Source organism: Equus przewalskii, chromosome 9 (assembly GCF_037783145.1).
Source record: "Equus przewalskii isolate Varuska chromosome 9, EquPr2, whole genome shotgun sequence".
Lineage (NCBI taxonomy): Eukaryota > Metazoa > Chordata > Mammalia > Perissodactyla > Equidae > Equus > Equus przewalskii.
Genome location: NC_091839.1, coordinates 23,199,718 through 23,212,974, shown reverse-complemented (window position 1 = coordinate 23,212,974; position 13,257 = coordinate 23,199,718). Strand labels below are relative to the sequence as shown.

Here is a 13,257-nt window from a genome sequence, read left to right as displayed (position 1 = left end):
GGGCCTCACTCTGCTCTCCCTGAAGGATGAGGCTGAGAAAAGTGAAGGCTCAGGGGGCCTTTCTGATCAAATTGAGACTCACAAGACCCTATACACTCTGTCTCCACCTTATGCCAAACCCAAATACAGCATGACACTTGTCCCAGAACATGAGGGTAGAAGATGCAGGGCAGGGTCTAGGAGCCAGCCAATTTTAGTTCCAATTCTGACTATGCTTTTTATAGAACCTCTGTGACCTAAGGTAGGTCTCTTCCCTTTCCTGAGACTCTGGAAATGAAAATGTTCTTTATTTCTTCTGCCATCTATGCATCAACCTGTGTTCATTGAGAAGTTACCATGCCCGGGCATGAGATTCATTGGTGAAGGTGACTGATTCCTTCCCTGGTTCATGGAACTCTGACTAGTGACAACGGACAATACAAATATTTAGACAATGGATAATTTGACTATAGTCTTGGTAAGTTGCTGAGAAGGAGAATAAGAGAAAGCAGAGAGGCTCAGTAAGAGGTAAACATCTAGAAACCTTGGTGCTGGGGGTTTGGGGACCTTCTGGAGAAGGAGAGACAAAGACAAGGTAGGGTTAAAACAAGTGTGGTGAAGGGCCAGCATCCTCAATCAGGAAGAGGGTGAACTAGTCTAAGAACTGTGAGTAGTCAGGTAATAGTACACTCAGCTAACATAGGCTCTTGTGCAACTTGTAAGTATTTTTTGGTTTTATCTTTCAGGCAATGAGAAATGTTTCATTAAAGGAATATATGTATAGACTCCTGTTTTCAGAAGAGCACCTCTCTGTAGGGACTCTTCTGTAGGAGGACTGCATTGATATAAACAGTGATCAAATTCCATCATTAATCCAACATCTAGATGATAACTCAATCAGTATTTTAAGCGGTTTATTAGGATTTATTCTGTAGCCCTTACACAAATCCGACAACAAAAATACATCCACAGTTAAGTGGGATGAGACAGGAAGAGTTATTTGTCATTATCATGGTATGGGAAGTTTGGAAGGGAGTCTGCCATGTTCAAATAGATGCAAAGAGCCACCCATGACAAGACACAAGTGTGGTAATTACTCAGGTTGTGTGTGTGTCTGGAGAGGGGAGGTGGTCAACTGGGATGAGTTTGGTTTGTAGGGAGGAGCTGGCTTTACTGAGGCTGGAGTTTAGCTCAGCATGGTCATCAACATCATGGGTTGTCAGGTGGAGATAGTTGAAATTTAACTGAAGGAAGGAGGAGATCTGTGAAAGGGTTTTGTGCCGGGGAGGGTCAGTGACAGATAAGTTTGGGGCCATGAGAATAAGTCGTTTTTTCAGGGAGTGAGGGCCTGGTGTAGGAGACAGGAAGGAAGTGGATAGGGTGGCACCAACAAGCCATCTTGAGTCTTCAACTGAGCTTGACTGTGGTGATCAACTGGGGTCATAGGAAGATGGGCTTAAAGTGTAGAACCGTGGATTTAGTGATTGTATGTGAGGTGGAAAAGAGTGAAGAATTGAGGGCTCTTCCCCCTCTGCCTTGCTTGAATAGAGGAGCCGAGGGGGCTAGTACAGGAAGGATGACCCTAAGAGGAGAAGGAGAATTGGGGAGATGTTTATCTTACTATCAATTGACTGACAGTGGGAACCACCATCTCCTCCTGACCTGGGTACCTAGTTTTGTTTCTCTCAAACACTTCCTCTCTCTGGCTTCCTTGTTTCAGTAAGAAGCACTACCTTCTCTTCATCACTCTCCATCAAAAGCTCTGAGTCTTTCTGCCTCTTCATCACCTCTTCTCCACCAAACAATAACTCTTCATCTGATACTGTGGATTCTGTCTCTATGTTCTGGGGAAATGCACTAATTGGAAACAATCCACAGGTTTGTTTTTGTTGTTTTTCCTTTCATCACTTAATGGGCATTTGGGCTGCTGTAACTTTTTGTGTATTGTGAATAGTTCTTCTATGAACACACTTGTAGAAATGTTTGTTTGAATACCTGTTTACAATTCTTTTCCTTTTCTTTTTCATGGTAAGAGCACTTAATATGAGATCTACCCTGCTTATAAATTTTCATGCACAGTACGATATTATTAACTATAGACACATAGCTGGACTCAGATCTCTAGAATTTATAACTCTCGCATAACTGAAATTTACATCTGGAAGGGGAATTTCTATTTCTTTTGGTAATTCTGGTTTTAACTTCATAAGGAACTGCCAAACTGCTTTCCACAGTGGCTGAACTATTTCACACTCCCATCAGCAATGAATGCGGGTTCAGATTTCCCCACATCCTCATCAACACTTGCTAATTGTTTTTCAAATTATGGCCAATCTTGTGGGTGAAAAGTATTATCTCATTGTGGTTTTATTTACATTTCCCTAATTACTAATGAGTTTACCATCTTTCATATGCTTTCTGTCCTTTTATATATCTTTTTTTATGGTAGAAATGTCTATTCACACCATTTAAGTATTTTTAGTTGGCTTTTTTTGTTGTTGTTGAATTAAAAGTATTCTTTATATATTGTGGATACTAGATCCTTATTAGATATGATTGGCAATTTTTTCCCAATTTTATAAGTTGTCATTTACACTCTTGATTGTGCTTTTTAATGGTCCTACATTTTAAATTTTGATGAAGTTAAATTCATGTATATTTTTTCTGATTGTCCTTTTAGTGTCATATCTAAAAAACTATTGTCAAATCCAAGTTTATGAAGATTTACTCTATGTTTTTATTTAAGAGTTTTACATAACTCTTATATTCATTCTTATTTTTTTTGTTTTGATGAGGAAGATTGGCCCTGAGGTAGCATCTGTTGCCAATCTTCCTCTTCCTGCTTGAGGAAGACTGTCACTGAGCCAATATATTTGCCAATCTTCCTCTGTTTTGCATGTTGGATGCCACCACAGCATGGCTTGATGAGTGGTGCGTAGGTCTGTGCCCAGGATCCAAACCCTCAAACCCCAGGCCACTGAAGCGGAGCACACAAACTTAACCACTACACCACCAGGCCAGCCCCTATATTGTTTTATTTTGAGATAATTTTGGCATATGTTGTGTGTACGGATCCAGCTTTCTTCTTTTGCACGTGGACATATCCAGTTTTACCGACACAATCTGTTGAAGAGACTATTCTTTCCCCATTGAGTGGCTTTGGCATTATTGTCAAAAATAATCTGGACATATGCATGGGCTTATATCTTGTTCTTCCATTTTTTTCCATGCAGCTATGTGTCTGTCCTCATGCCAACACTGCACTCTTTTGATTACTGGGGTTTGTACTAAGTTTGAAATCAGGAAGTGTGAGTTCTCCAATTTTGCTTTTCTTTTTCAAGATGTTTTGGCTTTTGTGGGTCTTTTGCAATGATCTCAAATTAGACAAATGACTTTTTCATTTCTGCAGAAAAAGTCCACTGGGATTTTGGAAAGGGACTGAATCAGTTCTGTTTATTGTCTTGGAGAGCATTGCCATCTTTACAGCATTGAGTCTTCCAAGTCATGATGCTAGAATGTCTTTCCATTGATTTAGGTCTTTCCAATTTCCTTCAGCAGATTGGAAAAAAAACACTACAGGGTATAAGTGTTGCACTTATTTTGATAAAGTCATTCACAGGCATATTTTATTTTGGATGTTCATATGAGCTGAATTGTGTCACCTACAATGATACGTTGAAGTCCTCAGTGCCAGGACCTGTGAATGAGAACTTTTTGGAAATAGGGCATTTGCAGACCATGTAATCAAGTTAAGGTAAGAACCTAATGATTAAGATGGGACCTAATCTTTTTTGCCCTTATCAGAAACAGATAGTGGGCACATAAGGAGAAAGTCATTGAAGACAGGGATACATGAGGACATGTCAGCCATGTGAAGATGAAGGGAGAGATTGGAGTCATGCTGTCACAAATCTAGGAGTGCCTGTAGCCAACAAGAATTAAGAAGAGGCAAGGAAGGAATTTTCCCTAGAGCCTGAATAGTGAGCATGGGCTTGCTGGCATCTTGATTTTGGACTTCTAATCTCCAGAGTTGTAAGATAATAAATTTATTTTCACCCACCTGGTTTATGGTGATGTTATGACAGTGCTAGGAAAGTAGGAGGAGGTGGAAATGTATATAGTGTTTGCGAGACTGGGCTCTGGTATCTGGCAGCCTGACCTCATTCCTGAGCTTTCCACACTTTGGCTCTGTGACTCTGAACATGCTGCTGGATCTCTGAACCTCTACTTTCTCATCATGTAAGTGAAAACAAGATTCATAATTTTGTCATGAGGTTTCTATGAGGGCCAAATTTTTTATTACATTGAAAACTCACAAAACTGCATGCCATCTTGTTACCTGAAGGATATTGAATATCATTATAGAGACATTTCTATGGGGATACCATGAGACTTAGCAGCACCATGATCCATGTCTTGCCCCTACAGTATGGGGAGGGGGCCAGGTACAAATGGGCTACGTGTGGGGACACAGGCCTGTGTCCAGCTTCAGGACAGAAGCAGACAGTGGAGTGGGCTATGGAGGACTCTGACCTGTCACAACCACTTCCAGGGGCACTTTCTGTTGGGAGCATTTTCAATGCCTGCTGTCATTGTGCACATGCAGTGATCTTGGACTGCTGTGTTGTTCTGGGATATCATGGTGACTGGTTCTCCTGGAGCTCAGAGTGTCCCTTTTCTCTAGGCATGGATTGTCAGATACTCATTGCTGGGAAAACAAAGCTAGAAAATCTGGGATCCTAGTGAAGGGAGAGCCCTGGAGGAAATGGGGGACTCTCATCACGAGGCCCCACTTTTTTCTCTTCCCCAGAAGGAAAGTCTAAGAGAAGGAACTACTATCTGTTGGGTATCAGTTATTTCAGGGCCTATCAATGGAGTTTTCTTCTGTTGGAATCCTTTCTATCACTCGAATATCATCTCCACTTTAAAGAAGACAACACAAAGGCTTAGGGACATTTTGTCTGCTCTTCAAGGTCAAGCCTCCAGTAAATTTCCATGTGGGAATGGAATCCAGATCACCCTGACCCCAGAGGCTGGCACGCACTGCACACAGCTGCTGCCTTGAAATTACACAGGCTGGGGATTAGACAAAAATCAGGACCTTGAAGCTGGGAGTGACAGTTCTACCAAGTACTCAGGATAACTGATATTACCCCTTTTCTCTTTTCATCTCACCTGAGTGAGCTGGAATTTTGGCCTTGTGATTTCACTGAAACTGTCACAACATTGAAGTAGAAATGATCATTATACAGAAAATACAGGGAAAGTTAGGTGCATTTGGGGGCAATCAGAGTGGCACTCAAGGTGTCCTATTGGCTTGGACTGTTTTTTAAAAGTCAATTCTGTGTATCACTTCCCAACTCTACTTCAGGGACCTCACATTGGCACCATGAGGTTGGACATGAAGGGAGTTTATACACCAGATAAATCGAGAAATGCCTTGAATAAGTGTTTTTAACAATGGATTTTTCAGGGGCAGTAAAGAACCATGCTATCACTTCAGACAGTAATGTCTTTATTCCAAGTGATGATATTTTTTAAGAAACTGCACAGGTATCGTCTGATGAAAAGTGAATGGCTTGTGGAGTCCAGAGAGGGTGTTAGGGAATCATTTGGATTTATCTCTTTCAGGCTGGATCTTTGTTATGCCAATTTATTGATTTATGAAGATAGCTTGCATGCTCTGAATGAGGAGATGAAGACTCTTTAACATACATCAAGGTATGTGGCAATTAGGAATTAAGAAGAATGTATTACTTGAAAATATACAAGAGCATGAAAGTGTAAGGAGGTGTGCACTGATATCTGCCATATGGGATATATGCTGATTTCACAGAAAGAGGGAAAGATAGGAGCCAATCAAGATAACTCAACAGTGGTTAGAAGGAAGATGACACAGTTTAATGTTAGAAGAGTCCAGACATGGTCCCTGCACATAAACAATGCTTCCTCCAGCTCACAATAATCTGCAGACAGGTCACTCAGCATATGCCCCAGATGCTTTTCCAAAACCTGCTGGGCACACAAGATTTATTTCCAAGGCTCTACCATTCTGAGAAGTGCTTTGTTCTCTCTTGTATTTATCTCCTGGCTGCATCTTGGGGTGTTGTCAGGCTGTGTCGAGCCTGAAATAGTAGAATCCCAAGGACCAGTAGGATCAAGCCAGCCACGCCCATCCGGATGAGATTCTCCACTGTGTAATCTTGGGGTTGTGATGCTAGGAATTACGGACAGAAAAGACACAGTGGTCACGTCAGAGAAAAATCAGCCCAGGATCCCTAGATGTCCACCCATGGTCCTTCCTCCCTTTAACAGGACATGGCCATCAGCACCAGCTCCATAACTGAGAATTTCTCCTGCTCACCACTCTTGGAGTCTGATTTGTTTTGTGATGAGCCGATGGTGTCAGCTGCTTCTGAGAATCCTAAAAATTAGGGGATGGATGAGGAGTTAATGTTACTCAAACCTTTCCTCTGGGCTCCGTGTTCTCATAATTCCCTCTGTTCCTCATGACATAACTGTTCTACAGACCCTTAATAAACACTTTCTCTGCTGTGGAAGGATTCCCTCTGTTCTCATTGGATTCTTTCATTCTCCCTTTGTTTCGTGAATTTAGACTTTGCTTCTGAGTCACTTTGGAACAGAGTTTGGGTGTGCCCCAAGGGCTCAGAATTGTTGAGAAAAATGATCTCCCAGTACAGAAATAGTTGAGTTCTTGTATGCTGTCTGTTCATTCTGGGATGTAGACCACATAACCCAACTTTCTCAGATATGAGAGCTTCTATTTATTCAACAACTGAAGACTGAGTATCCATGAATGAGAGATTGGTCATATATACGTGAGAGAAGAGAGAAAATTCAACCCATACAGCCATACAGCATAGGTTGGGTTAATTACAAGAAATAAATTATGTAATAAGGAAGCAGGTCTATTTTACAGAGTTTCACAAAGAGGGTCACACTTTGAGATGACATGTAAGCTGATTCCTGAATAGGAGATGGAGCCTGAGATGAGCCATGTGAAGAACAAGACTAGGTTCATCATGAGCTGCAGGAAGACCAGGTCCCTGGAAAGATCTCAGTCTGTTCTTCAATAAGGAATAAAGTAGTGTCTGCGGTAAATAGGGAGGGTCCAGAGGAGAATGAGAAGCTGAGGTTTGGGTGCTTGGCACATTCAAGACAGGCTCTAAATGACAGGAACAATGAGGAAGGTTCCATAACCATCATTGTCATCAGTAGCAGCAGCATTGTCATTCTCTCTCTTTCTCTCTGAAAGAACTCTAGAAGTTCAATAAGATTTCAAGGAAAGAAGACTAGTCATTCAATTTTATATTTGAACTTTTTATGCTAAAATGATGGGTTAGAAAGTGAGTTGCAAGAATGTGTGAATTTCTCATCTTCTTTGATATTAAAATCATGTATGGTTAATTGCACTCAATAAACACTAAATGAAAGAAAAGAAGGATAACATCTGCCCTCTCCATTTCAAATATCCAAGCCCGAGAAAGTCCACATTTCTTGTCTTCAAAGCCTTAAAGAATAGGACAATCAGAGGTATTGTAAAATTGGGTGAGCACAAAAAAAATAGGCAACGCTGCAAATCTCCTTTAACAAGTTTTAACATAAAAAAAGAAAAAAACAAATTACACATCAATTCTAATTATACAGTCCTATGTGAAAATTCTAAATATGCTTATATAAGTCAGAAGATCTTATTTATAAATTAATAAAGCAGTGGAACAAATCTCAAGCTGAACGTAGGTAATTTTATGAAAAGAACTTCAAAATGCATTTGAAATCATTAACAAACATCCCCTTAATCATCTTTTATAAGAAAACTTTATATTAATGAAAAGTTAATCTCCATAATCAATACGCAAATTTACCCTAATCCCAAAGGAAATAGACATAGAGTTGCCTATTTTTAAGTCAAGAATCTTAATAACTTAAATTTGTAAATTTATACATTCGAGTATTGCTATAAAAGTTCTGAGAGAGAGAAAGAGCAATAATAGAGAAGTGTGCACAGAAAATGCAGAGTAGACATGAACTGCTCACAGACATGCTGTGTGGTGATCCCATAAGTGACCCCAGTGAGCCATGCACTGTCCTTCCTTAGTCTCAGGTGTGCAGAGTGGCATGGAGGCCTCCAGGTGAGCACAGGAGGGCTTTGTAGACTGGTACCCATGGGCGGAGATGCTTCTCTATTAGGAGAGTGTCTGGGATGGGCTCTACCCACACCCACAGCAGATCCCACCTTGGCCCAAACAGCCTCCTTTCCTGTTCTGAAGGAACTCCTGGATCCTCTACAGGTGTGGGTGAGGGTCTCCATCTAAGGATCTCTCAGAAATGATAAAAAGGAGCAGCCAAGTGAATGTCCATCTGTTCTCTCTCCAACTCTCCTAGCCTGTCCTCCTCCACCAGCCCAGCAGCTTCCCTGAGTCCCAGGTCAGGCCTGGACACAAAATTCTGTAAATCTGCCCCTCTCCTTCAACTCCATACATCCTCCAAAACTAGTCAGGGACCTGGGAACCAGGTGATCTGACAAGGGGAGGTGGCTTTTAGTAGAAAATTCAACATTTTTTATGTGGGACGAGGAAGTTTGAGATGCTACATCAATGGGGATTCCAAATCTTTGCAGTCTCCACAATACTGTGGCTTCCTCTTGCTAAGCTGAGGCTTCAGGCCTGATGGATAAAAATCACATGCACCGGCCCCCTGTCTCCCTCAGCTTTTCAATCCTGACAAGGTCAGAGTTACTGGGAGAAGCAGGACAGGCCTAGGGAGGGTTGCACCAGGAGCAGGTCTGTGATGAGCAAACTCCCAGATGCCCCAGAAGGTCATAAATTAAAAGGCCTCTGGAGGTCATGGCCACTGCCCCTGATTCAGACGGGGAAAGGCTTTCTCAGAAGTTCAACCTCCCATGAGAGCTGAGCCCACAAAGACTCAGCCCCACCTCCCAGGGGTTCCTCTCACCCCAACTCCTAAAATGAGCACCTTCCTGGGATCTCCTTCTGCTCCTGACTCTTGGTGTGTAGTGATGCTGTGTTTCTGGATGGAGACACCAAAAAGTCAGTGGGTGGAGGCTTCTGTCTTATAACTTCGGTCTAATCTCACTTCCTCTTAGGTTCTCTGAGTCTCATCCCATCTTTCTCCCTTCCTCAGCCCTGTCTGAGACTGCAGGGATGGGTGTCCCAGGGGTGGGAGGTTCCGACCTATTTTCACCTTCTCATGGACTGGACCGTCATCTGTTCAACCTCCCTTGTATTGTAATTATTCCATCATGTCCCAGACTTTCCTGTAGATGGGGTCCAGAGATGACATCCTGACCTTAGAGAGGACAGGGACAGGGGTTCCCCAACTGAGACCAGGGGCTCTGGGACCAGAGACCTGTCCAAAATCACCACCTCTGGGAGCACTGAGACTTCCTTAGCAGATCTCACCCCAGATATCACAAACCAAGAATGGGGGATGTGAGGGAGGGCTGGCATTCTCACCATGTCAGCCTGGCTACCCCCCCACAGGCTGGGCCACAACATCTCCCTCTGCTATGACCGCCCCACCCATCATCTGTCCAGCCTCAGAGACCCTGGGGCTCTGTGGTCCCTCCAGCATCTCTGCCTGACTCCCAGCCTCCCTGGGACACAAGCCTGTACTTGAGTATCTGAGTTGGCATTAGATCCTCAGAGAGAATCTCAGAACCGCCCTGGGTGGTCTGTGCTCCCTCTGAGAAAAAACATTTCAGTGACTCACCATTTGTGGAAACAGAACCTGTTGGTGTGGGGCTGGGGTTCCCAGCAGGTCCTGCAATTGAGGACATGAAGGGAGTGAGGGGCTGGGGCTGACCCTGGAATCCCGACCTCACTCATACTCTTCTCCTACTTCTGTCCTGTGCCACCACCAGGAGCCCCCTTCTATCCACCTGGCACCTTCTAGACCCCAGGTGAGAGGGAAGGGGTTGGGCAGGGGTAGGAGGGCCTCTGAGGGGCGGATCCCCTCCGTCAGAGACCCACTGCACCTATCCCAGCCCAGACATCTCCTGAGGACAGGGCCCCAAATAGGTTGTGGGAACAGAGGGCACAGGGCTGAGGAGCCTCACCTGAGACCAAGAGCTCCAGGGTATTGCTGGGATGTGACCACACATGGGGGTAGTTCTTGTAACAGCCATAGCATCTGAACGTCCACCTGTGACTGGGGGTCACAGGGCCAACAGGAAACAGGGCCTGGAAATGCTGATTGCGGTGTTGCTGTGAATCCAGGATCCAGGAGGGCTTGAGGTCTCCTTCCTTAGTGAGAGTGAACCTGTCAAATTCCAGTCGTGAGGCACACTGAAGGGTCACATTCCTTCCTGAGGCCACCACAGGGTTCGGCAGGGCTGAGAGGGTGGGTTTTCTGTAGACTCCTAGGAGAGGTGTATGCAGAGTGTTAAATGGGGCTCACACACCCCCATATCCCCCAGGGCTAGGCTGTGAGAGGGGAGACATCCTGGAGAGAAGACCCACTTCTTAACAGCAGAGCCTGAGGCTGGGATCCCTGAAGATCTTCTCACCTGTCACCACCATCTCCAGGGGGTCACTGTGCTCTGACCATTCTGTGAGACTTTGATAATAACAGTGATATTGTCCTACATATAGATCTGTCATGCGTGGGATGGAGAAATTTGTCTTGTCCCCAGGCTCCCGTGGATTCTCTCTGCTCCAGGACAATGGACGTCCACCTTTATCCAGATGGTACTCCCGGGCCTCCAGGTTCCCCTGACACCAGATGGTCACAGGCCTCCCCCAAGGGATCACAGAGCCTGGCTCAGCCCAGATGGTGGGTTTGGGGAGGGTTCCTGGAAGGAAATCAGAAGCTGTGTCATAGATATTCTCCACCTTCAATTCCCCAGCTTTCAGCTCCAAGACCCTCCCAGACATCCCCCATCCCTCAGCCAAAAACTGCTGTTCTCCATCCCCAGCTGCCAGGTTGGCCTCTTGTCCCCAGTGAGGAGGTGGGACCTGGGACATCTGGGGACACACTCACCTGCCTGAACAGGGATCCTCTGGCCCACACAGAGCCCTAGAAGAGAGCTCCCTGTGAGAGATTTGTACCCAAATCCTGAGCAGAATCCCTCCTCCCCATGAGCCTGCTGAGTCCTGGGGTCTCCTGACAGACCTGGGCCAGGCTGTGGGGTTGGGCCTCTTCCAGACTAGGGCTTTCCTTCCCCCTCCTCAAATCTCACCAAAGCAGAGCAGGGCTATGACGGTGAGGGTCATACCATCTCCTCCCTCTGGCCCGAGCTGTGGAGATGGAGGAGACCACAGTGCCTGGGAGAACAGACAGACATGCAGGGTGTGGTAACTCGAAGGCTGGTCCTGCTTGTCATGGTTGTTACATCAGCAGCCCCTCAGGAAGGGGAAGTGCCCCTCCCCTGGCTCTCATTTACAGTTTGGAGCAGTAAATAGAGGCAGAGCCACCACTTCCAGGTGAGGGTGACTCAGGGTAAGTCCTTCCCTTTCAGAGCGCCACCCATGAGGTCTACTTCACCACTCAGCCCAACCGTCAGCACATTGCTGTAGGATCCTCACTGTGGACAGTGGTCATCCAGACCCTGGAGATGCTTCAGGGAAGATACAGGTTCCTGCTGCACTGCAGAGCTCAGATCATCAGACACGCATGCTCAACATCTAATTGAACAGTTCAGGTTGAGATCATTGTGACAATGAGCACAAAGGAGAAATACAGTGAAATAACGGAAGGAAACAACAGTCTTCTCCTGGCCCCGGAATGTAGGCTTTCTCTCTATCACAGCCCCCTTCACAGACTTCTCTTTCTTTTTTTGCAACAGTGTCCACTTCCATCTCTCTGGGAACAAACCTCTGAGTCATTCCTGCCTCCTCAGAGCCCTTTGTTCTCTAGGGCAGAACACTCCTCGTCATCGTGGGTCCTGTCTTCAGCTTTAGGGATCAATAAGTGAGTAGTGCTCTGATTTGGAGGACAAAGCTGTTTCTTAGTCATATATACCCCTGTCATCCACTGCCCAAGTGACCTTGATAATTAATGTCCAATCTCTGAGCCTCAGATTCCTTGTCTTGTCTGCAGCATGTTGTCATGAACCCTCCACTCCTCAGAGTGGCTGTGGGGTCAGTGGTCCCATGATGTGGGAGGGATAAATCATTGTTAATTCCCAGATCTGATTAAGATGTGTAGGATTTGGAACATGAGAGGATCATTGTGTCAGACTCCACACTCAGGTCGGATGATTGATGTGTCCACTCAAGAGCCCCTAACCATTCCTAGCAATGAGAAATGCTGTTTATAATGTTTGTGAAATATGTAGTCACACTCAATTGAAGAAAAAGAGAAATGAAAATTCCAAAATAGAGAGGAAACAAAAACAAAAACAAAAATACCAAAGCTGAGTGGCCACAGGTGCCTGGGACCATCAAGAGGTCATTAGATTGGAGGTTTTCACGACTGTGTGGACAGGAGAGGGACCCCAGGTCATCACAGGCAGGGAAGGAAGCAGAGTTCAAGGTGAAAGTTGGGAGCTGAAGTCTAGTGCCCCATTTTTGAAGGCAGGCACTGGAATATCTCTGCCCACAGACCTGGGGCTGTGGTCAGCATTGAGCTACACCCTGTTTGTGTTTATGAAACAGATTCAATTCATCTGACCATGTGTGAGTGTGGAGCTCATGGTGGAGCCAATTCTGCCAGCACATTCCTAGTCATATGCTGAATTTGGGAGAGTAGACGCCATGGGGCAGGATGGCTGCACTAATCCACTCTTTTAAGCCCTGAAGGTCAGGACAGCCCTGGGAGAAACTCTATATGGAAAATCAGGTGTGTGGGAGGTGAGCATCCATGAGGAATGGACATCAAAAAGAAACCCTAGCAGTGATGAAGAGTGCAATGAAAGACAGTCTACAGAGTCACTAATGAGGGCTGTCATATCCAAAGAAATAGAATACTAAAATATACAACACTCATTTTAATATGAGTTTGTTTAAATATCTGAAAAAGTAAAGGAGGAAATTGAGTTCTTGAAACAACAACAGAGGTTATACTAAAGAAGAATATAGATTTTAGAAATGAATTTGGCAAATACTTAGGGGTAAAAAAGCTAATAACTTTCATTTAACACACTCAAAATATTATTTTCATAAAGGAGGTGGAACAACTGAAGACCCAATCATAAAACTGGAATACCAGATTGAGGGAAATTTGTAGCAGGCAACACAGAAAAATTGGAATTAGACAATTAAGATGCATGGGAATAAAAAGAGAAGGACAATGAAT

At 44.5% G+C, this 13,257-nt stretch overlaps 1 protein-coding gene across 6 annotated transcripts; it reads right to left on the bottom strand.

The window, feature by feature from the left end:
* Positions 1-5,477: 5,477 nt before the first annotated feature.
* Positions 5,478-11,783, bottom strand: LOC103554707 (leukocyte immunoglobulin-like receptor subfamily A member 5). Of its 6 annotated transcripts, XM_008525887.2 has the most exons (7): positions 11,201-11,391; positions 11,002-11,037; positions 10,529-10,813; positions 10,079-10,381; positions 9,733-9,783; positions 6,344-6,403; positions 5,478-6,196 (listed from the first exon to the last, which is right to left on the bottom strand). In XM_008525887.2, exons 1-7 carry the CDS (start codon positions 11,232-11,234, stop codon positions 6,060-6,062), a joined length of 906 nt encoding a protein of 301 aa, XP_008524109.2. In that variant the 5' UTR covers positions 11,235-11,391; the 3' UTR covers positions 5,478-6,059. The 6 variants fall into 6 exon arrangements, with proteins under 6 accessions (XP_008524109.2, XP_008524110.2, XP_070414613.1 ...); XM_008525888.2 differs by lacking the exon at positions 6,344-6,403; XM_070558512.1 differs by lacking the exon at positions 11,002-11,037 and having other exon boundaries at positions 11,201-11,348.
* Positions 11,784-13,257: the final 1,474 nt, after the last annotated feature.

What these genes read in the sequence shown, in the direction of transcription:
- LOC103554707 (XM_008525887.2), bottom strand. Translation starts at nt 11,234, where the DNA reads ATGACCCTCACCGTCATAGCCCTGCTCTGCTTTG. An exon ending in CCTGGAGATGGTGGTGACAG is followed by an intron (nt 10,382 to 10,528) that starts GTGAGAAGATCT and finishes CACCTCTCCTAG; the next exon opens with GAGTCTACAGAAAACCCACC. An exon ending in AGGTTCTGTTTCCACAAATG is followed by an intron (nt 6,404 to 9,732) that starts GTGAGTCACTGA and finishes CCTAATTTTTAG; the next exon opens with GATTCTCAGAAGCAGCTGAC.